This window comes from Rhinolophus sinicus, linkage group LG06 (assembly GCF_036562045.2).
Source record: "Rhinolophus sinicus isolate RSC01 linkage group LG06, ASM3656204v1, whole genome shotgun sequence".
Lineage (NCBI taxonomy): Eukaryota > Metazoa > Chordata > Mammalia > Chiroptera > Rhinolophidae > Rhinolophus > Rhinolophus sinicus.
Window position 1 is genome coordinate 102,610,937 of NC_133756.1, and position 25,475 is coordinate 102,636,411.

At 38.5% G+C, this 25,475-nt stretch overlaps 1 protein-coding gene across 1 annotated transcript in view; it reads right to left on the reverse strand.

The window, feature by feature from the left end:
* Positions 1-1,886: 1,886 nt before the first annotated feature.
* LOC109450317 (lysine-specific demethylase 4D) overlaps positions 1,887-25,475 on the reverse strand; it is a 28,818-nt gene continuing 5,229 nt past the window's right edge. Inside the window, exon 3 of the mRNA XM_019737502.2 lies at positions 1,887-4,342. Within this exon, the coding sequence (XP_019593061.2) occupies positions 2,526-4,010 (1,485 nt within the window). The 5' untranslated portion in view covers positions 4,011-4,342 and the 3' untranslated portion in view covers positions 1,887-2,525. The remainder of the gene's footprint in view (positions 4,343-25,475) is intronic.

Here is a 25,475-nt window from a genome sequence, read left to right on the forward strand (position 1 = left end):
AATTGTGTAGACATGAAAATAGAATTTTTAATAAGTTTGAAGAATCTCCTTCAGCACCACCCCCAGCTCCCTGTCCTTTCAAGAAGACTAATTTAGAAACCAGTTTATTGGTACAGCTAAACTATATTCTTAATATTGTGTGTCCTTATTGGACAAAAATAAATGAGAAATGTATGAAAGTAAATGAGTGAAAATATATATGAGTATAATGAGAGCAATATTTTCTGGGGAAAAAAAATTTTCTTCTTATTCTTCAAAAACCCAAATGTTTTTATCTTAGGATTTCCAGAGCATCTATCTGCCAGGGAAAAGACTGTAATATTTCTGAACTATAATAAGAAAAATTTCAGATTCTACTGTCTTCAGAGAGAATTTTTCAGAATTTCTTTATTTCTCTGCACTGCCGTATCCACAGTTAACCTAAATTGAACGACAAAAAAAAACCCTTAAGATCTCAGTTACTTATCACATAAAAGTTTATTTCTCGCCAGTTGCTCTCCAGGGCTGCTACCTTCCAAGTGATTCCAGTTTGCTTCCATCTTGTGGTTCCACCATCTCAATACCTCCTTTTCAGTTAAGTAGCTCACTCCCTTCTCCACTATGCCTGGAGTTCCTGAGTTCAGACTCTCAGCTTTGATTTTCCACAGAATACACTTCCATTTCCTGTTACATTAGGAAACATACAGTTGCCTAGCTGCATGGTGGTAGGGGTGTGACATGGGTTTTTGCTGCTCCTCCATCAGAACTCCAAACAATCACTACTTTTTCATTACTCCTGCCTTCAGTTTTATACGGTGCTTCAAATTCCTGAGCCTTACTGAAATTCTGTGCAGACAACTAGGAGGAGGGGAGAGGTGGTTTGCTTCTTTGAAATGTTTCCTTCTGTATCCAAACTATTATTTTCAATTTCCAAAATTTATTCTGAGTTTGTCCACTTCTGTGCATTTTCAGTACTAACACGTAAGTCTAAGTAACCCCAACTCTCACTTGTATTACTTAGATTTTCTAACTACTTCTCCTTTCCCCATATTGTCCATAGAACTAAGCTGATTATTTAAACATGCAAATAAGATCATGTCAAGTGCTGTTTTAAATTTCCAATGCCTTCTTATTTCAAGTTGAAAAACATTCAAATACTTAACATGAATCACAAGGTCCTGCATACCCTAGACCCTGCCTCTCTCCTTCTTCCTTCCTATACCCCAGACATAAATGAGCTTCCTTTCTATTCCTGGAAAACCAAAAACACCAAGTTCCCCATTAGGTCCATTACACTTGCTGTTCCTTCAAGTGGAAATCAGCTCTGGACCTCTCTTCTTGTCAGCTGGGTCTCAGAAAGGTCTCCTGGTCTAAGAAGCTTTCCCTGATCATTAGAACCCAGGCCAACTCCTGCCCATTCTGCTCTATTGCCTCATCCCCTTTAGTTTGTTCACAGCACCTATAACCAATTAAGATTATCTTGTTCACTTATTTGTGGACTTGTTTATTAGGATGAATCAATGAATTAATCATGTGAAATATACATATAGGCTTGAAACAGCAGTGGAGACTTGGAGAGAAGCTATTTGGATGAGGGCACTTTTGTCCTATGCTTATTCGTCTCTCCCAGCAACTTGGGATCTACTACCCAGTCAAGTACCAGATGATTTCCAAGAGCTCATCTTTAAGATAACGCTACAAACCTAATCCCCGCAGCTGGCCAGCCAGCCAGCCAGAACCCAGCTGCCACCTCCAACTTCATTCATCAACACCACACAATTCACCAGCCCATAAAAATAAGTTTTGCTTAAAATGGTTTGATATAATTATTAAGAAAAGTGAAGAAAACAATAACCGCAATGCCTCACAATCGGTTGAATGGACAATATTAGAAATAAAGTCAGATATTAACATTTTGATTACCTTTAATATATTTGTGAACAAATACTGATAACACATTTTAAATACATCAATAACTCAGAAAGATCATAAATTATTTTCTGAGCTCTACTGACCTAATTGGTCAAAAAGGCCAAGTTTTGCAAGTAGGTGGGGGGGGGGGGCAAGGAAGAAAAAAGGGAGGGAGATTGGAGGGGAACCAAAGGCCAGGATTCTTCAGAAGTTGGGCGACTTTCAGGGTTGTCCCAGAGGATGGGAGTCTGGGTAGATCAGGCTCTGGCAAACTCAGCAGAACCTACTTTGCAAAGACACAAGAGTGTCCAGTGGACGAAACCTCGGTTGGCAACACAGGAGTTAGCAATGTCCAAAGACATTCTAGGGTCTGGGAGGAAGAACAAACTACAGCAAACTTGGTAAATACCAAGGACTCAACCCAATCAGAGGCAACAATGGGGACTCTCATGCAAGGCCCGTGACCTACAAATGTGCCCAAAGCTCTGAGATGTAAATGTGACCAGTATCAATGAGTCTCCAAACACAAGAGCAGTAGGAAACAAAGGCATACCCTGGGCTTTAGGGACAGGGGCACAGCACCACCCGGAAGCCTTTGCACGATGTAGAGATAGGGGTTGGGGGGTGGGCAGGGTTCAGCTGTGCTCAGCATCAAGGTCCCGAGCTGTGCTCGCTGACCCCACTGAGAGGCACCTCTTAGCCCGGGCCTGGACAATGGACTCTTGAGCCTCCTGTTCCCGAAGACGACGACCAGGACCACATCTACCATTTGGCTGGAGATCTGCGGCAGACTGACCCGGGGCTGGCGGCAGAGATGATGGCCCGGGCTCCGGGGAGCCGCGGGCGGCAGCAGCCCCACAATGGGCCGCAGAGGCAGAACCCCGGGACTGCGAGGGGCGCAAGGATGCCTGGCGCACAGGGGCACGGCGACGGCGGGGCCCACTGCTGGTAGCCACCCGCCGAGGGGTGCGTGCCGCCCGACGGGGCTGGAGGTGCCTCAGGCCCAGCGTGGCTCTCCCGGGCGCCCGGCTCTCCCTCCAGGCGCTCAGCTCCCGGCTGCCCGGCGCCGTGGGCTCCACGTGGTCCACAACAGCCCGGTCCTGCCCGCGTTTCCACAGCTCGTAGCGCTCGGGTTGCAGGATGCGCACGAAGGCGTCCATGGAGAAGCTGACCCTGGCCTCCCCGCAGCTGCACTGAGAGGCCACTTTGCCATAGTCGATCCATCGCGGGGTGGCGAAATTGATGGCCTCCGCACAGTTGAAGCCGTGGTTGAAGCCCGCGTGGTAGCCGTAGGGAAACGTCACCATGAACTCTCCAGCCTCCTGAGTGATCCGACTGAAGGGGATCCCATTCTCCCTGAGGACCGTGGGCGACATGAGAGCCACCTTGTGCCGCAGGAAGGCCTCACAGCTCCGCGAACTGCCCGGGAAAAGCTCCTTGGCCAGGCGTTCCAGGCGCTGGCCGTGTTCCGGGGGCACCGCGTACCACGTTTTGGGCTCCCCGAAGTGCAGGTAGTTGATGCTGTAAAGGTCCATGTCCTCCGTGTGCCAGGCGAAGGTGGTCTTCCACATGCCAAAGTACAGGTAGGGTGTGTTGACGCCTTCGATGACAACGCCACACTCCTGCTCCAGTAGGTCCTGAATGGTTCCGAGGTGTCCAAGGTTCCATTGTTTAGTGTTTGCATCAAATAGGGAGCCACTGATGTCCGCGCCATATATCGGTGAATCATACAGGCGGGTTTTCCAATATTTGCGCTCCAAATCCTCAAAGTCCAAGTGTGGTGGGGTGCGGTATTTCCCACTGTTTGCCAAGCGGCGATACTCCCCCACTGTCATGGCTTTCTTCTTTTTGTGGTATTGAATGAACACACCTGCCCGCCCAGAGGCCACCTGCTGGAGGGGAGTGGCTATCAAGATGTCGTTGATATCGTCATAGGTCTGTCTGGCTTTCCATTCCTTGGGTGGAATTATCTTGGCCAGGCCAGCTCGATGTGCACCTTGGGATTCTATGTAAGCAATATATTTATCGAAATCATGAAACTCTTCTTTGGTTGGATGAAATATCATTATCTTACAACTTGGGTTCTGGGCACAGTTGGCCTTAGACTTCATAGCTTCCATCAATAAGTAACAGACTCCCAAGATTTTATGTATTTTTCAGATAGTTGAGGATGTTGGAAAATGCTACTTTTTCAAAAATGGGTTTGAGTATCTATGAGTCAGCAGGACCTACCAGGGGACTTTTATGCAAATGAGATGATAATATCTGTTTGGCTGCTGATTCACCTAGAGACTCCACTCTAGGCAGAAGTTTTGCCCAGAACTGATGTTGGCTGAGTCTGCAACTCTGTTATGTTCCTCAGTTGGCTCTGTCCTCTTGAGGTCTATTGAATCACCCAGTCCTGCGTGTGTATTCTAAATGTAGTGTCTTCAGAGCAGTGTTTAAATAAAACCTAAAAGAAAGAATACAGAAAGATTGAAAATTAATGGTTGTAAAAAGTTATAAGGGAACTACAAATAAAATACCACCATGGAATATTATTGCACACTCATAGAAAGGCTACAATTTTATAAGATGGACAATACAAGAAATGGTTGGATGTGGAACAATTTGAATTTTCATACCTTAGTAGAGAGAATGGAAATCATTACATTCACTTTGGAAAACTACTCAGATAGTTATTTATTAAAATTAAGCATATGCATGTGTAAAAGAGAACATATGCATGTGCTACGATCCAACTGTTACCACATGCCTAAGAAATGTGTACAGCTGTGAACTGAAAGTCACATTCCAGAACGTTCGTAACAACTTTATTTCTAGTAGTCAAACACTGGAAACAACCCAAATGTCCATCAGCCTTAGAATGGGTAAATATACTGTGGTGTATTCACACAATGGAATGCAGTACAGCAATGAAAATGAACATAAACTACATGAAAGTATAGGAATAATTTTATAAACATAATTCTGAACAAAATTATCCATACTCAAAATAATACCTATTCCATAATTCCATTAATATCAAGATTAAAAGGAGGCAAAGTAATTTATGTTATAAGTCAGAGTAGTGGTTACCTTTGGGAAGGAGATTGTAAATGAAGGCAGAAGGGGGTCCCTGGAGTGGTTAATAATCTGTTCTGAACCTAGGTGCTGGTTATAAAGCCATCAGAATAGCTAATGTGATAATTCATCAAGTTATGATGAGTTTCACAAATTTCTGTGTGTTTATTTAAAAAATAGAGTTTAGGATGAAGAGCATTAAAGAAAAGTAAGAAACATATTGCACTGTATTCAAAGGAAAAGGAAGAATGATTGAAAATAAATGAACTAAACATTTAATTGAAGAAGCTAGAGGAGTTCCAGTCAAGATGGCAAGTAGCTAAATGCTGTGCTTGCCTTCTCTCATGACCACATCAAAATTACAACTAAACTACAAAGCAACCATCATTGAGAATTGTCTGAAATTTTGCTGAACCAAAGCCCTACAACTAAGGACATATGGAAGAAGACACCTTGAGAATGGTAGGAAGGGCAGAGACATGGAACAGGCTGGTCCCACACCCACGTGTGACCATTAAAAACTGGGAGGGATATCTCGACTAGGGAGGTTGCCCCTGAAAGAGCAAAGGGTCCCAGCACCACACCAGGCCCCCCAACCCAGTGCCAGGGAGAGAAGCCCCCATAATATTTGGTTGTGAAAACCAATGGAGAGTGTGGCCAAGTGAGACGGAGGGTGGCTGGAGTCCCAGGTGCTCCTCTTAAAGGTACCAAGCACAGTCTTACTCCATTGACAGAATCACTCGCTCTGAACTCCAGTGCTGGGGCAGCAGCTGGAGAGGCAACAGGGACGAAAGGGGTGGGGAAATAAGTTGTCTGGCTGCAGGACAAGGGCTGGAGGGGCAGCTTTCTCCTGGATGGAGGAGCTGGTGGAAGCCATTATTTCTTTGTTGAGCCCTCCCACTTCCTGGTGTGCAGAAGCAGGCAGCTGCCATATCTGAGTATCCATCAAGCTGGCTAACACCATTCGTTTGCCACACCCTTGTGATTTGAAACCCCGCCTCAACCAACTTTCAGGCAAACCTAAGCCGCTTCCAGTGGCTTTTTTGTACAAACTGCCTGCCTTAGGTCATGCTGCAGACTTTCCTAGGGTCTCTCAAAGGTTTGAAGAACCCAGACAAGCAGCATCTGGCTGGAGCATGTCCCATACCACTGGCTGAGCAGCCCTAAGCCCGGCACTAGTGGCAGCTGGCCTTGGTTTGCAGCTTGGCCTCTCAAGGCACTTCCAAGCACAGTGTGAGTTGTGGCCATCTGCAATAGCTTTGTAGCTCTTCTGGGTGGCGCTGGGTGGGGCATGGGCTGCAGCTGAACTTGACCTGCAGCAGGTCCCCTCCCAGGTGGTCCTGGGGCTTGCACGCCCAGTGGCCAGCTTTGAAATGAGCTGGAGCATCACCCAGCTGCCTCCAAGGATGACACACCTAAGAGGTTTACCACAGCCCTGCTGAGGCAGATCCTGCACTGTAGGGTCAGCCCCTGTACCAAAGCTCCTCCATTGTAGTCATGGCCAGTCCTCACAACCAATGAGCCTGAGAGTCAGTCCCTCTCATTGATGTGCAAACATCAACCAAGGCTCAACAACAAGAGGGGGGCACACACAACCCACACAAGGGACAGACCTGGAGTGCACAGCTCAGGTGACTAGGAAGTCTGTGCCACTGGGCCCCACAGCACACCTACTCCATAAGAACACTCTACTAAGACTGGGAGACACAGCAGCCATCCTAATACATAAAAACAAACAAAGGGAGGCAGCCAAAACGGGGAGACAAACATGTCCCAAATAAAAGAACAGAACAAAGCTCCAGAAGAAGAACTAAACAAAATGGAGACAAGCAATCTACGAGATGCAGAATTCCAAACACTGGTTAATAAGGATGCTCACTGATCTCAGGGAGAACTTCAACAAAGAGATAGGAAACATAAAACAGAACCAATCAGCAGTAAAGAACACAATAACTGAAATGAAGAATATAATACAGGGAATCAAGAGTAGATTAGATGAAGCAGAGGATCAAATCAGTGATTTAGAAGATAAGGTAGCAGAAAACACTCAATCATAACAGCAAAAAGAAAAAAGAATACAAAAAGATGAGGATAGTTTAAGAGGCCTCTTGGACAACATTAAGCATACCAATATTCATATCATAGGAATACCAGAAGGAGAAGAGAGAGAGAAAAAAAAAGAATAGAAAACCTATTTGAAGAAGTCACTATGAAAAAACTTCCCTAACCTGGTGAAGGAAATAGATATGTAAGCCCAGGAAGCGCAGAGAGTCCCCAATAAGATGAACCCAAAGCGGCCAGCCCGGTGGCTCAGTCGGTTAGAGCTCCATGCTCCTAACTCCAAAGGCTGCTGGTTTGATTCCCACATGCACCAGTGGGCTCTCAACCACAAGGTTGCCAGTTCAACTCCTGACTCCCACAAGGGATGGTGGGCTCCGCCCCCTGCAACTAAGAGTGAACACGGCACCTTGAGCTCAGCTGCCGCTGAGCTCCCAGATGGCTCAGTTGGTTGGATGCGCGTCCTCTCTACAACAAGATTGCCAGTTGGACTCCTGCAAGGGATGGTGGGCTGTGTCCCCTGCAACTAGGGAAAAAACGGCAACTGGACCTGGAGCTGAGCTGTGCCCTCCATGACTAAGACTGAAAGGACAACAACTTGAAGCTGAACGGCAGCCTCCACAACTAAGATTGAAAGGACAACACTAAGACACATCATAATTAAAATGTCAAAGATTAAAGACAAAGAGAGTATCTTAAAAGGAGCAAGAGGAAAGCAGGTAGTTATCTACAAGGGAGCTCCCATAAGACTATAAGCTGATTTCTCAACAGAAACTTTGTGGGCCAGAAGGGATTGGCACAAAATATTCAAAGTGATAAAAAGCAAGGACCTACAATCAAGATTACTCTACCCAACAAAGCTATCATTTAGAATCAAAGAACAGATAAAGAGCTTCCCAGACAAGAAAACGCTAAAGGAGTTCATCACCACCAAACCAGTATTACATGGAATCTTCAAGGGACTTCTTTAAGATGAAAAATATATATATATATGAATAATAAATTGGCAACAACTACATACTTATCAATAATTACTTTCCATGTAAATGGATTAAATGCTCCAATCAAAACATAGGGAGTCAGAATGGATAAGAAAACAAGACCCTTACATATGCTGCCTACAAGAGACTCACTTCAGATCGAAAGACACATACAGACTGAAAGTAAAGAGATGGAAAAAGGTATTTCATGAAAATCGAAACAAAAAAGTTGCGGTAGCAATACTTATACCAGGCAAAACAGTCTTTAAAACAAAGGCTATAACAAGAGACAAAAAGGACCCAGTAATCCCACTTCTGGGGATTTATCTGAAGAAACCCAAAATGCTACTTCGAAGGGACAGGGTCATCCACATGTTCACTGCAGCATTATTTATAATGGCCAAGATATGAATGCAACATGGATGTCCCTGAAAGGATGAATGAATAAAGAGGTAGTATATATATACAATGGAATATTACTCAGCCATAAAAAAGAATGAAATCTTGCCATCTGCAACAACACGGGTGGACCTAGAGCATATTGTTGAATGTCGTAAGTTAGACAAATTTCGTATGCTTTCACTTATATGTGGAATCTAAAGAACAAAATAAACAAATGAAACAAACAAACTCATAGACACAGAACATTTTTGATGGTTGCCAGATGGGAGGGGGTTTGGTATTGGGAAAGGGGAAGGAATTAAGAAGTACAAATTGGTTGTTACACAGTAGTCATGGGGATGTAGGGTATAGCATAAGGAATATTGTCAGTAATATTGTAATAACTGTGTATTGTGTCAGATGGGGACTAGATTTATCCAGGTGATAGATGGGAGGCGGGGTTGGGAGCGGGGTGAAAAAAGTGAAGGGATTAAAAAATATAAATTGGTAGTTATAAATTAGTCATGGGGATGTAAAGTTAAGCATAGGGAATATAATTAATAATATGGTAATAACTACTTATAGTGCCAGGTGGGTACACTTCATAAATTATATGTCTAACCACTATGCTGTACACCTGAAATTAATCTAAAATAATATAGACTATATGTCAGCTATAATTGAAAAACTTAAAAGGGAGAGAATATAAAGGGAAATAAGAAATTCACAGTTCCATGTATAAAACAAATAAATCTTGGGATATAAAGTACAGCATGGGGAATACAGTTAATAATATTGTCATAGTATAGTAAGGTGTCAGATGGTTGCTGGACTTATGGTGATCACTTCTTTAGGTACATAAGTGTTGAATAACTATAGTGTACACGTGAAACTAATATAATATTGTATGTTAACTATATTTTAATAAAAATTTTTAAAAAAAATTAAACATGAAACTAAAAAAAGAAAAAGCCAGAAAAATAGTAGGAGGAAGAGTAAAGAAATAACAAAGAATAAAGATTAAATTAATGAAAGATAATACATGCAAAACAGAGAGACGATGACCAAAAATGTTCTTTGAAGAGACTAGTAAAAGGAACAAACCTGGGCATAAATGATCATGAGAAAAGAGAGAAGTTAGGAATAAACAATACTAAGAATTAAATAGTGCATGAAGCTAGTAATATAGTAGAGAATTTTTTAAATCTCAAAAGAGAATCTTAGCAATTTGACATCAAAATCTTCAAAAGAGAACAATTTTCTAGAGAGGAAATATATCCAAAATGGATCCAAGAAACACTAGAAACTTGAACACCCCAGTATAAAAATCTGGTTCAAAGTACGACCCCAAAAACTGTTAAGAAACAGTTAACTCCTAGTATGCAAATTCTTTCAGAGTATATAGTAAGAGTTCGAGAGCTACTCAGATGCATCTATTCTTATGTCTGAGAGCAAAATCAGAAAAGGATAACAGAAAATAATGCTATAAGCCATCTTTATTTATAAGCATAGATGAAAGCATGCTAAATAGAATATTATCCAGTCAAATACATCGTTATGTGTATAGTAAAAGAATAATACATCACAACCAAATAGGATGTACCCCAGGAATGCAAGAATGATTCAAGATTAGAAAATCTATTGATATAATTCAGAATATTAACAAAAGAAATGAAAAATATCATCATCTTGTAGTTACCAAAAAGCATTTGATGAAATTCAACATTCATTCATCATTTAAAAATGTTTTCCTTGTAAAACGTTAAGAAAAATTTCTGTAAGTAAGGTACAGGGTTTCAATGTAAAAAATAAATAGCAAGTATCATTCTTAATAGTGAAACAAAGGAAACATTCTTATTAAAGTTAGAAAAAAGACGCATCAGCAAACTATTTCATTAATGCAACCTCAAGTGGTTCCTTAATACTGTTTAAAAGTGTAAGTACACTCTCCTAATTTCTAAATTTTTCCATTCTCCAAATATTCTATTTCACCTTCCTCTCTCAAACTTCAGGCACGCCTACTACATCGCTCTTAGAATCCTTCAAAGATCCCTAAGCTCCCTGCATGATCTGGCCCACAATTACCTTGTGATTTCACCTCTTCTTACTCTACCCTTTGCCCTCTCAATTCCAACCATATTCCTGGCTGTGTCTCAGAAATGCTGGGTATTCTCCTGCCTGATGGTCTTTGACACAGGCAACTCTTACCTCCTTCAAATATCACCTTCTCAGTAAGGTCTCCGATAGTCTTGTTTTAGGAAAAAAATAAGAGATGATTTTTCTCTGAAGAAAACATCTCCAAATGAAACATGTACTGATAATCAGGACCCATACTTGTGTCTTTTCAAAATTCTAGTCAGATCAGCCCCACCCTAATTCCATCATCCCTAGTCCAATCACAGTTAAATCCATTCAGCTATCTGTCACTCCCAAGTGAACCACCTTTCCTTGTCCTAGTAAATGCCCTCATTGTCAATGTTATCAGCTCACAAAACAGGTATTTTGCCTAAAATTTTTTTCTTTGAAATTACTTACAAGAAAATCTAGGACGGAAAGAACTGCCACCCCTCAACAAGTCTGAAATCATATTTAAAAAATAAAAACAATTTGTAAGCTCAAACAAACAGCTCCCTCCACAGCCAGAGAGAGCTACTGTGTCTGGAGGAATTGCTAAGAAGACAGAAGACAGCACATGACCGAATACAGAGGACTGGCTGGCAGGAGATATGGGTTAATGCTGGGCTCCCTAGTATAAGAAAAATTACCTTGATTCACCAGTCAGGAGGCACAAACATGCCTCCTCCTGTCTTAAGTTGGTGCATGAAATCAGAGGAGACTTCCTAGAGGTTTTGAATCCACTTGGAGTCACCTTATAAAATTATTTGAAATTTCAGAGTTACTGGTTCTGGATAAATTACTTGGAAATTTGCTAGAAACCAAGAACAAATCCAGGGTTTTTGGGGTCTGAAGGTTATACAAATTTCAGGGCCCTCTTAGGAATAGAAAGAGTTCCCTGGGAAAGCTGCCAGGATGGGAGGAAAAGTAGTACAGTAAAGCCAGCACAACTGTCAGGGCCCAAAACCCCATTAGCATTGAGGCCTGCACAAGAAACATGGTGAGGAGGCCCTCCTGGGGAAGAGGTGACCCATTCCCTTTAGAGATCAAGGCATTTAATCTTCCTCAGCCTGCAGTCTCCCAAAAGACTACAAAGTATCAGCTTGTTTGCCACTGCTCAAAATAATAGACTCCCACCCCACCCCACATCTTCCATGGTCTCCTAGAGTCTTGGCACCCAGGTCCATTCAGACAAGAGAAAGCTGGGGCTGGGGCCCAATCCTCCACCACCCCCATCTCTAGGGAGGTGACTATAAATTGGCTTCTTTGAGCAAACATAAATCCTTTTTCCTTTGGGTCTGAGGTCTGGAGCAAAAACAGCCAAGGAAGGGCTTGCTCTCTGTAACCATCTGCTTGTGGCTTTTATAAGAGTAAATGTTTATGGCTGACCCAAATGCTAATGGCAGGGGCCTCTTGAGTGAGTAGCACCTCTGCCCTAGTTGGACCCTCATGTACCAAGGAATCTGCAGAGGGTGAGATAAAAGGGGTCAGTACACTCCTTTCCAACTTTAATGTCAAAGGTTGAACGGAGGGTTACAGCTGGTTAAACAATCTCTAGGTCTCTATAGAACTTACTGCTAATAAATGGAGGTGAGGGGTGGGGAAGTAGATGACAATCTGGCTTATCCTTGAGGAGTATGACAAATGCCAATTAATTTAGATTGGGTGGAAATCAAATAACATCGCTCTTCCTATTCAATATACCCAATGAGTACTCAGTTTCAGGGACAGATTGTTATGAAGGAACAGCTTTATCCAAAATGACCCTAGATGTTCACCCTGGAATGCTTGAACAATGAGCTAGCCCAGAACCCTTATCAGCTGGATGGGAAGTGCTCATGTTCAAATAGCTTCCCAAGGGAATCATGGCTTCCTTCCTATGGCCGGAGGACTATACCATCCAAAAGGATCCAAAGTCCCCAGCTGCCTCCTGAAGTACAGGGCCTCTGGCTTTCCCAGACAATTCCTGTATATGACTGGCATGATATCTAAGCAGGTTGATTCCCCCCAGTAGTCTGTATGTCTCTTTCCCGGTAATGTTGCTGTCACCGAAGCACTATATGAAGGAAGAACAATAGGGACCCCTTCACTAAAACAAAACCCAAGGCATATCCAGCATCTCTCCTGAACATGGAATGCCTCTCTGTGGGGATGCTGAAGAAATGCAGAGACTGTGTGTGCCTTAGTCTTGATGCGTTTCCTTAGCTCACACTGTATAACTTTGACGTATTTCTCCCCACACCTTGTACAACAGGTGGCAGCACCACAAGAGTTAATTTAGCGTGACAGAATTTTTCCCCATAGAAAAGGAGCATTCAAAAGATGGGAAGAAAGCAAATAGTAAGGTTTGCATCAGGGTTAGGGTTTTTCCAAGCAAGTCTATCTCAGAGAGAGAGGACGAGGGTATCGATGGATTGGGTGGAGGGACAAGAGAATGCTTATAACGACGGGCCAATGAATCTAGTTTGAGTGAAAAAGGAAATGAGAACGTGAGGTTGATGATGGAGAAAGAGCAGTATTCGATTCTGTTCTGAATGGCTAAAATTCAGAATGGCTAAATTCCTCCATTCGGTCAAATAATTCTGTTAGAACACTAGGAAATGTAAGCTAGAAAGGGAATGAAGTAAACTAAATCAACTTGTTCTCCCTATGGCAACCACACTCTTAATGATTCCTGGAAATTCCCAGTCCATACGCCATCTTTTTCACCTCTCTGGAAAATGAAGATTAGTCTTGTCAGGGTGAGAGAGGAGCAGTTTACCCTGCTGCCCAAAGGAAGGGAGGGGATCTAAGGCTCTAATCTCTTCTTGGCCTTTCAATGAAGCCTCCTTAGTCTCATTTTAACTGCCACATCCAGAGGTATGTAGTGCTGTGAAATCCTAAGCCTTTGGGGTTCTGTAGAGAGAACTGTGTTGCTTCTTTCTTGGTTTTCCTCACTGCCAATTTAAGATTCAACTTTTCAGGGTTTGATAAGTCAGTTAGCTCCTACTTATTCACCTGTTTTCAAATTTTGTTCCTATCTTATCTCCTTTACCAGTTCTCTCTCTGTAACTTTTTTCTTAAAACAAAAATCCTATTCCTGTCATTGTAGTGCAGTTTGGGAGGGAGCGAAGTAAATGATTGTGTTTAAACCACCGTCTTTATCTCTTTTTGTTTTCTTAACTATATCCCTCAATAGTTCCTTATACAAACTCTTGGCTCCAGTCAAATACTTCTAGGCATTTTTCCTATGCTTTTCCTCCCTCACCTCTCTACCCTTTTCTAAATTATGACCACTGCCTTCCAGACGAATCTCCTACTTGAGTCATCCTTCCCCTAGTGAAGATTCTATTTTCTACACTCCGTGAGAACTATTTGCTTGCACCATTTATTGGGTTTGGGTTCTTAATACAACCTGCTCAGGTGGGAGTTCTCCAGAATGTTTTACTTGACAGCTAGCTTTCACCTCTAATGGGTACGTGTCGAAAGTAATAAATCCCTGCCATGAGATGTGCTTGCTTCTCTCTCCAAGATATCTGCATAGTTCTGCCCCACAGTCTTCAATATTCCCTTCTTGATAAGATGTATGAAAAAGAGATTAAAGGAAAAAAAAGGTGACTTTTCCTGCACCCTTTGTACCTCAAATGCCAACATCTGGTGTGGATTTCCTATTTAGGAACATCCAAGCGTGGGGATATAGAGAAAGACTCATGGTGGGAAGTGTCAAGCATGAACAGCATGGACTAAATCATGACAAAGATTGGGACTTGGCCTTCTCATCAACAACTTTCCTGTTACGTGGATACTGTGGCAGTCACAGCGGTGTCTGGCAGTGAGAAAGGCAGGAGCCAGAAGTCCTCTTGGACCCTCTATCCCCAAGACACAGCCACTCTACTGAGTTTTGAGGCAACTTTTAACATATATACATCTCTGAACTGTCAATAAATTTGAAACACATTTCTTGAATAGCATGTAAGCCTGGTTCTTGCACTCTCCCAGAGATTCTGCAAACTACTTAGTACTTTAAAAAAAAAATTTCCTTTGGCTTACACTAGAGAGAGTGAATTCTATAGTATGCAACTGAAGAACCCTGACCAATATACTTCCTCTCCTTCATTCCCACTCCTCAAATGCAATCACTCTCATGTATTTTAGCTGTTTCTTCTGTTTTTCCCCCAATATTTCTAGACTTTTCAGTTTTAGATATTGTGGACTCTCATACTATCAAAGACATTGATTTAGTTCTCTTATGTTCCATCACAACACACACAGACTTTCTCCTACCCATCCTCTCATATAGCTATATCAACATTTTTTATTAAGTCTGAATATTTACCATGTAAAACTAGTTACAGCTGAACCATGTAGTTTACTATGATTGCACTGCCTTTCATGTAAAAAAAAAAAATTATTTATCCTGTTTCATTATTCCATTTATTTGGTTTATACATTCATTCCCAAATTCACTTCCAGTAGTGTAAATCTCTTCTAAATACATAAAACACATCAGTTACGAAACCAAGTTTCTCTTTTCAGAAATATTCTTCCTGGAGCTTCTATGTGCTTACTTGAATCTGGACTGGTTAATCTTTAGTTCGTTGCACGGCCTGCATTCTGGAATTTCTAGTCACCGTGATCCTAGGGATTCCCTTTCCTTCTTACTAGGTCATATCCTCTGGGTCTCTCCATTCGTTTTCTTTCCTGGTTTACCCCCTTGTTCCAGTGGAGCATATCCACCAGAGGCAACCTTGGAAGCTTCATTAGGATTATGAAGTAGCTCACAGAATCTCTAGGAGGCCAGAGAATAGGGTTTGGAGATGGTGCAGCCAGGAACGATGCCCAAATCATTCAACAATCTGAATTAAGGTATTCCAATACCTCCTCTGGTCAAAGGCACCAAAGACCCTGAGTAAGGGACACTACCAACTAGAACCTAGCCACTGCTGCCTCCGAAAGCTCACTGTCTCTCCTCTCCCTCCTCTGGGAACAGATCCTGTGCAAAATCAACTTTCTCAAATTATTTCTTCAAGCTGCTGTGGTAGTGTCTGATTGAAAGAGCTTAGTTCATATGCCTGTCTTTGCTGCAGTAGATGCTGTTCTGACTTCAACCCTGGCAAGGCAGGGTTCATAATGTGGGAATTCCCCCAATATAAAAAGAGAATTCTAAACTTATCGATCCGTCACAAATGTTACTGTCTACCAGAGTTCGCATGTCTAAAATATCTTTGTCCTACCCTTAGGCTTTTCTTTCAGGATTCTGAAGACATTGTTTCACTGAATTCCAGCTACTAGAAATCAAAAACCAATTTGTTTTCTGATCAATTTTGTGCAATCTGTTTTTACTCTGAATATTTAGGATAGTCTTGTGCACCTTATTTTCAGAGATTTCACTAAAATATGATTGGTCTTTTTTGTCTAATATTGTGCTAACCTTCCAATGGAGAAACTCATGTTTTCGTTGCTGTGAAATTTTCTCTTATCAATATATTCCTTCTCAGTATATTTTCTGTTCTCTCTCTCTCTCTGTAAATACAATTAGTTGGATATGAAAGCTCTTGAACTGACCTTCTCATTTTCATATCTTTGTTCTCCTATTTTCCATCTTTTTGTTCTTTTGTAATATTTCATATTTGAAACCTTCTAGCAATTATTTTTAATTTCCACAATTTTTTTTTTCTCCTCTGAATATTCCTTTTATTACAGATTTCTGGTATTTTCCATGGCTGCATATTTTCTCTTCTTTCTTTAGAAGTATTTATAGGGATTTTTCTTTTTAAGTTTCATTTGCTCTACATTGTTGTCTGTTTCCTCAGAATTTATCCTTCCAAGATGTTTTTTTGTCTTTCATGTAAAATGCCTTCCTCATGTCTAGTTTTTCTTGGCTTATGTTTAAAAGTCAGGCACTAATGAATTGCATTTGCTATGAAGGATTGGTAGACCCCTGAGAGTGCTCTGACAAGGATCCAGTCATTTCCTTTGAGGAGGGGGGCAACTGTCAGTATGTGAAGGTAAGTATAATGAAAAGATTCTAAATTTGTGCATCTATCTGACTTGAAATTGGGGTCCAGGAATTTATGGTGTCTTAATTTTCTGTTTTTGAGAAACATAAAAGATAGAAAAAATAGTATTAACAAAAACCTGCATTCCAATCGATTCCAAACACCCAGAATTGACATCTTAATATTTTGTCATACTTGTTTCAAGTGGTTTTTTTAAACAGCTTTATTGAGATATAATTTACATAACAGAAATTTCACCAATTTTAAGTGTACAATTCAATGATTTTTGGTATATTTACAGAGCTGCACAACCATCACCACAATCTAGTTTTAGAACATTTCCATCACTCCAAAAAGAAACCTTGTGCCCACTTGCAGCCACAGCCCATTTCTATGCTCAGCTCTAGGCAACCACTAATGTATTTTCTGTCTTTACAGATTTGCCTATTCTGAACATTTCATATAAATGCAATATATGGTCTTTTGTGTCTGGCTTATTTCACTCAGCACGATTTTGAGGTTCATCCATGGTAGAGCACATATCAGTATTTTTATGGTTGAACAATATCCCATTGTTGTGAATATCACATTTTATTTATCCATTCATCAGTTGATAATATTTGGGTTGGTTTCATTCTTTGGCTATTACGAATAATGCCGTTATGAACATTCATATACAAGTCTACGTGTGAGACATATGGTTTTATTTTTCTTGGGTAGATAGATACCTAGGAGTGAAATTACTGGGTCATATGGTAACCCTATCTCTAACATTTTGAGAAATTGCTATGCTGTTTTTCCAAAGTGACTGCAGCATTTTAAATGTCCACCAGCAATTATGAGGGTCCCAACTTCTCCAAATCCTCACCAACACTGTCTTTTTAAAAATAGCACTTCTAGTTGGTGTGAAGTCGGATCTTGTAGTTTTTTAATGACTAATGACGTTCAGCATGTTTTCCTACACTTACAGGCCATTCATGTATCTTTTTTGAAGAAATTTCTATTCAAATCCTTTGCTCATTTTTTGTCTTAATGACTTGCAAGAGATCGCTACATGTCCTAGATATAGTTCCTTTGTTGAATATGATTTGCAAATATTTTCTCCCAGTCTATGGATTATCTTTTGACTTTCTTAATTATGTCTTTTGAAGTGCACAACTATTGAGATTTGATGAAGTCCAATTTATTTTATTGCTTTTGCTTTTTGGTGTTGCCTAGTTCAAGGTCGTGAAGATATATTCCCATGTTTTCTTCTAAGACTTTCATGGTTTTAGTTCATATTTTAGGTCTATGATCAATTTTGACTTAATTTTTGTGTCTGCTGTGAGGCAGGGATGCAAATTTATACTTTTGTACTCAGATAGCCACTGTTTCAGCAACATTTGTTGCAAAGACTATTATTTCACTTTTGAATTGTCTTGAAACCTTTTTTGAAATCAATTGACCACAAATGTAAGAGTTTATTTTGAACTTTCAATTCTATTCCATTGAACTATGTAGTTATTCTTATACCAACATTTGGTTATTATAGTTTTGTAGTAAGTTTTTAAAGTGTGAATCCATCATTTTCTTTTTGTTCTTTTTCAAGACTGTTTGGCTATTCTGGGTCCTTTGTGTTTATATATCAATTTTAGGATCAATTTTTAATTTCTTTTAAAAAAGCAGCAGGAATTATAATAGGGATTGGACTGAATCTGTAGATCAATTTTGGGAATACTGCCATCTTCACATTATTAAATCTTCTGATCCATGAATATAGAATGTCTTTCCATTTATTTAGCTCTTCTTTAACAATGTTTTGTAGTTTCCAGTGTAGAAGGCTTGCACTCTTTTTGTTAAATTTATTCCTGCACATTTTATTCTTTTCGTTGCTGTGGAATTGTTTTAACTTTCAGAGTCTTCATTGTGAGAGTATAGGAATCAATTGATTTTTGTGTATGATCTTGTATCCTGCAATCTTGCTGAACTTATTAGTTCTAGCAGTTTTTTAATTGGTTAAATTTTCTCTATATAAAATCATGTCACCTGTCAATATAGTTGTATGTTTTTCCTTTCCAATTTGGGGCCTTTTCTTTTCTTTTGTTTTACTGGCCTCACTAGAATTACCAGTGTAAGGCTGAATAAAAGTAGTGACAACAGACATCTGAAGTTCTAGATCCTTCTTCAAGTATTTTTTAAAAACAAATATTTCAGATGACATGGAATTCCCTTTGAGATCCAAACTCCAAATCCTAAGTTCCTTCTCCTTTCCAGCCCCATAAGCAACAACTATCATGAATTTGGTGCATTTCCTATCTGTGATTATCTTTTCATTTTTGTATGTATGTTGTGTGTTCTCTAATAATAAAGAGTATTGTTTTGTGTGTCTGTTATTTTTAATTTTATATAAATTTTATACCAAATATGCTAATATTTTCGCAACTTTTAAATTTAACGTTAACAGCTTCAAGATATATTCATATGTACATATATACATACATATAGTCTGTCATAAGACTGTATCTTAATAATGCATTTCTCTATTGGTGGGTATTTATATTACTTTCAGTGTTTTTATTATAAACAATTCTGCATTAAAAACCTTTTACATGTGTCCTTGTAATTATATGTGAGAAATTATCTAGAGTAGATATTTGAAGTGTTATTTTTAGGTGATATAGAAACTACATGTTGTCAGGCATTGTCAAGTTGCTTTACCTAATGATTTTCCTAATTAATACACTCACTAACAGAGTAGGCAAGTTTCTTTCTCCACACCCCCAGATGCACCCGATAATGTCATATATTTAGTTGTTGGTAATTTGATTGGCAAAAAAATTTATCTTCTTTTGTGTTACTATTAATATTGTGTGGCCTGCTTTATGGTGAGGTGACATGGTTTTTCATTGATTTTTTGGCCTTTTGGCAGTTTCAGTTTTGTGAATTACCAGTTATATCCTTTGCTCATTTATGCAGTTAGTGTTTTGTTTTGTTTTTTTCCTGCTGATTAGTAAAAGTTCTTCAAATGTTTTGGATATTAATTCCATGTCTATTGTACTGTTGCAAATATCCTACCCCAGGTCACCACCTCCGTTTAAATTTGTTTATGGTGTCTTTTTTCAGATATTTTGAAAAATCAAATGCAATCAAACTTATTAATCTTTTCCATTATGATTTGTTCCCTTACATCCTGTTTAAGTAATCCGCGCTTCCTCGAAGTTACAAAGATTTTATTTTCTTTTAATTGTTTTAATTTCTTTGATTTTCATCTTCATTTGTTTCACCCATTTATAACATTATGTCGTTGTTGTTGAGAGGTAAGGATCTATATTGTTGTTGCTGTTGGGATTTTTTTTCTTGAAATCCAATAGTCTACCACCATTTTCCCCATCCAGTTGAAATCCTCTAGTCTCATATGCCAAGTTCCAATATAAACATGGATCTCTTTCTAAACTCTTCATTGAAGTCCATTGATTTATTTGTTCATATCTGTGTTGAAACTGTATTGTTTTAATTACCATAGCTTTACACTTAATATTGGTAATTGGTAAGGCAAGTGTCTGTGTCCTTATACATCATTTTCAGAATTAATTTGGCTAGAGTAGTAGAGTTAAACATCAGTATTAATTTTAGAATATATTTTTCAAGTTCTATAAAAATCCTATTAATTTTAATTGAAATTGCATGAAGCTAAAGAAAAATTTGGGGTGAACATAGCTCCTATATTGAGTATTCCCACCCATTAATTTGTATATTCTTCCATTTATTCAAATCTTGTGTGTATTTCAATAAAGCTTCAATAAACTGTATCCATAAAAATAATGTGTGTTTCCTTAGATACCAGGTTTGACAAATTAAGTTCGTGAACTCATCCTAGAAAAAGTGCTGCATACCTCACTGCTGAATATCATTACGGTCACCTTTGAGGCACTCCCTTTGGGAAGCTATGCATCGACGTTAGCACCTCGTCCACCGTTCAAAGAAATTTTGGAACTCTTTTTCTGGAATGACCATCACAGCAGTTGTCATATTACCCTTGATGTTCTGAATTTCATCAAAATGTCTTCCTTTCAATACTTCCTTTATCTTCAGGTAAAGAAAGAAGTCATTGGGGGCCAGATCAGGTGAGTAGGGAGGGTGTTCCAATACAGTGATTTGTTTACTGGCTAAAAACTCCCTCACAGACAGTGCCATGTGAGCTGGTGCATTGTCGTGATGTAAGAGCCATGAATTGTTGGTGAAAAGTTCAGGTCGTTTTCATCTAACTTTTTCACACAGTCTTTTCAGCACTTCCAAATAGTAAACTTGGCTAACTGTTTGTCCAGTTGGTACAAATTTATAATGAATAATCCGTCTGATATCAAAAAAGGTTAGTAACATCATTTTGACTCTTGATTTGGACTAATGCAAGTTTTTTGGTCACGGAGAATTGGCTGATTTCCATTGTGCACTTTGATGCTTTGTTTCAGGGTTGTATTGGTACACCCATGTTTCACCACCAGTGATAACATGGCCCAAAACATCATCTTGCCTCTCCAAAAGGTCTTGGCAAACTTTGACTCTCCTTTACTTTTGTTCATCAGTGAGCTCTTTTGGGACCTTTTCTTGCACACACCTTTCTCATGCCAAGATTTTCAGTTAAAACTTTCGTTTCTCTGTCGATATTTACTTGGTCTGCTATGCTTCTCATAGTCAGCCAATGATTTTGATGCACAGGTTGATAAATTTTTCCAATGTTTTTGTCAGTTCTGCTTGTTACTGGCCACTCTGACCTCTCTTCATCAGTGACATGTTCTCTCCCCTCAGAAAAACATTCAATCCATTTGTACACTACTGTTTTCTTCCTGGCATTATCCCCATAAACTTGGACTAACATGTCCCTGATTTTCTTTCCACTCTTGCCAAGTTTAACAAGAAATGTAATGCTTGTTCGTTGCTCTAATTCAAGCTCAGATATTCTCGTGATGGCACAAAAACATGCAACAACAATAATGAACATCACTCAGCAAGACACCGCCACACATCAACATGAACACAACTGAGTCACTGATATACCAAGGCTATGAAAACTTCCGAGCTGTTTGTACAGTGCTGCCAATGTAAGGACACGGTGGCAAGTTTGTGAACTTAATTGTTAGACCTCATATAGTCTTAGAATTTTTTTTTTTTTGAGTGTCTGAGTACTATATTCATGAATGGATACATTTTTCTATTATTTCTTATTATTTATGAATTTTTTCTTTTCAAATCTTATACCTCTTATTTTCTATTAGTTCTACTAGCTTGACCACTGATTCTAGAGTTTTCCATGTAATCATGTTTTCAGGAAAAATACAAAAATTAATCTCTTCTTTTCCAGTGGTCATAGCTCTTATTCTTTATTTTATATTATTTTGTTTATTTTGGAGCTGGGAAGGAATGGAAGTCTTACATAATTAAATATGATCTCCAGTAAAATGTTAAACATTGATTGAGTTCGTAGAAATTCTACAGTTATTTCATATTTTAATGAGCAGTTCTAAGTTACATCCTATCTTTTATCACTTAATCTGAAATACTTTGAGAATGACAGGGACTCAGGGAAGATAGAAATAAGCCAGGTCCTTGCTAATTGATAAAGCAGTTGAAAAGCAATATAGACTATTTGAGCAATGAAATTTAAAAATTGGCCTAATGAGCATATATTGAATTTGGTAATTCCAAACTGCAGACTATAATTTTTTTCAAGTACTATGGAAACGTTACAAAATTGGCCATAAAACTGTGGCCATATAACAAATTTTAACAAATGTCAAAAGGTTGAAAGCAGGAAGGACTGCTCTCTAAACACAAAACAATAAAGAGAAATTAATATTAAAAAGATAACTAGAAAACCTGCAATTCTGTAAAAGAATGCATTTTTAAATATACCTTTAATCAGAAATAAATAAAAATGGAAATTAGGAAATATTTTAAACCAAATGAAAGTAAAGAGTCTACATTTCAAATCTTATGGGATGCTGACAAACAGAAAGATTTATAGACTAAAATCAACAGCTAAGAAAAGAAAGGCTGAAAAATTAAATGAGATAAGTATCCATCGCAGGAAGTTAGGAAAAAAATACAGTAAAGAATACAGAAAAAAATAATAATAAAAGTAAGACTAGAAATTGATGAAATAGAAAACCAATATAGAGAGATGAATAAAATCAGAAGTTGGTGTTTTGAAAAAAAATCTAATAAAATTGACAAATCTCTGATGCAAATGGTAAAGACCAAAAATAGGAGGTGCAAATAACCAGTATCAGGAAAGACAAAGAGGTCAACAACATAGATGCTGCAACTTTAAACAACTTTAATCCAATATACTAACATTTAGAAAAAATAAATGAATTCTCAGGAAAACATAATTGCAAAATTGACACAAGAAGAAATGGAATGTGAGTATATCTATAATCATCAAGGAAACTGAAGCAGTAGTCAAAACTCTTTTCACAACAAAACTCTAGGCCCAGATGGCTACATTAGCAAATTTAATTCCAATCTTAGACAAATTTTCCCAGAGAACAGAAAAGAAAGACTATTTCCCACACATTTTATGATACAAACTTTACGATACAAGTCTCCACCAAGCACACTATGAGAAAGGAATAGGCCAATCTCACTTATGAACATAGATGTAAAAGTCTTAAATAGAATCTGAGAATAATTATTCCTGCAATATATTCATCATGATAAAGATCGGTTTATTCAAGGAATGAAAGGTGAGGTGATAGTTAAACAAATAAATTAATATCATAACACATACTAACAGATTAAAAGAGGATCTCATTAGATGCAAAACAGTGTTTGATAAAATTCACCATCCATTTAGCAAACTAAAAATTCTAGGCATGTTTTTAATTGAATAAAGTGCATGTAGACAGAGAATCAAAATTTAAGAAAGATGCCATTTATAATAGCATTAAAAATTAAGTAGCACCTAGGGCTAAAGCTAAAAAAATGTGCAAGACTTCTATGAAGATGATAATATAAATTTAGAGACAATTAAAGACCTAAATAAATGGAAAGACAGAAAGTGTTAATAGATTTAAGACTCAATATTGCAGAAATGTCAAGTCTTCTTAAATCGATATAGATTCAACATTATCCCAATAAAAATCTCAAAAGTATTTTTATAGCACATGACATTTTAAATTTTATATTGAAGTGTAAAGGGCCAAGAATAGTAAAGCATTCATAACAGAAAGACAAGGTAAGAAGAATTGCTTTACCAGATTACAAGACCTCTCCATCACACCATGTATACAAATGCATTCCTGGTGGAATTGTGAAAGGCATAACTATAAAACCTTCCAGAAGATAATACCTAAGAATATCAACATAACCTCAAAGTAAAGAACAATTTCTTCATTAAGAAATACCATGCATTAAGCAAAAAGGACAAGACTGACAAATTGAACTACTTTAATATTCAAGATTTTTGTATATCAAAATATACCAAAAGAGAAGCCAAGAAGTGGAAAATATACGTGTAGCACAAATAAGACAGAGAATTGATGCCTAAAGTATTAAGAACTCATAGAAACCAATAAGAAAAAGACAACTCAGTAGAAAAACTTGAACAGACCCTTTATAAAAGAAGAAATCCAATTGGCCAATAAACATAAGAGGTCTGAAAATTAAGTTCACGAACTCATCCTAGAAAAAGTGCTACATACCTCATTGCTGAATATCACTAAGGTCACCTTCGAAGGACTCCCCTTGGGAAGCTATGCACTGATGCCAGTCCCTAGTCCACCCTTCAAAGCAATATTGAAACTCTTTTTCTGGAATGGTCATCAGAGCTGTCATCATATTACCCTTGATGTCCTGAATGTCATCAAAGTGTCTTCCTGTCAATATTTCCTTTATCTTTGGGTAAAGAAAGAAGCCATTGGGGGCCAGATCAGGTGAGTAGGAAGGGTGTTCTAATACAGTTATTTGTGTACTGGCTGAAAACTCCCTCACAGACAGTGCTGTGTGAGCTGGTGCATTGTCGCGATGCAAGAGCCTTGAATTGTTGGCAAAAAGTTCAGGTCGTCTAACTTTTTCACACAGCCTTTTCAGCACTTTCAAATAGTAAACTTGGTTAACCGTTTGTCCAGTTGGTACAAATTCATAATGAACAATCCCTCTGATATCAAAAAAGGTTAGCAACAAGTTCAAACAAGTTCACGAACATAATTGTCCAACCTCATATGAAAGATGATTAGTAATCAAAGAAATGCAAATTAGGAATGAGATCTCACTATATACCCACCAGATGAGCTAAAACTGAAAAGCTGGACAACATCAAGAGTGGTGAGTTTATGGAACAAGGAGAACTCTTAGAGCGCTAATAAGATATATACATATACATGCACCTCTGCACACTTACAAGAATGTTCATAGTGGCATTATCTATTAGATTGGTGCAAAAGTAATTGTGGTTTAAAAGGTTAAAAATAATTGCAAAAACCGCAATTGCTTTTGCACCAAACTAATATAGTAATACCCCCACACCGGAAACAGTTATTAGAATAAATTACACTGTGTATTTTTACACAATGAAATTCTATATAGTATACCATAGCTACATATAAAGTAGAAGGGAAAAGCAAACCAGCAAAGAACACATATGATTCATTTATGTAAACATTTTGAAAATTTATATAAAGGTCAAAAATTGGCAAGAGTAAACATTATGATTTAGAAATGAATACATAGGTATTTATTGAAATTTATGTGATGGTTTTATATTTGATTAAATGTTGTAAATGTTCAGTGTTCACTGAAAAGAATTTATATTCTCCTGTTTTGGTTGAAGGATTTTATATACATATAATTACAACATATAAATATAAATGCATAAATGCAATAAGCATACATATTTATGCACATAATTCATCAATGTTAAGTTGTTGATCAATCTGAAATTTGTGTTAAAAAAAATTCCCACCATAATTGCAGATTTGTCAGTTTTCCCTTTTAATTATTTTTGCTTCATATTTTTCCAGACTACCATGCTTCT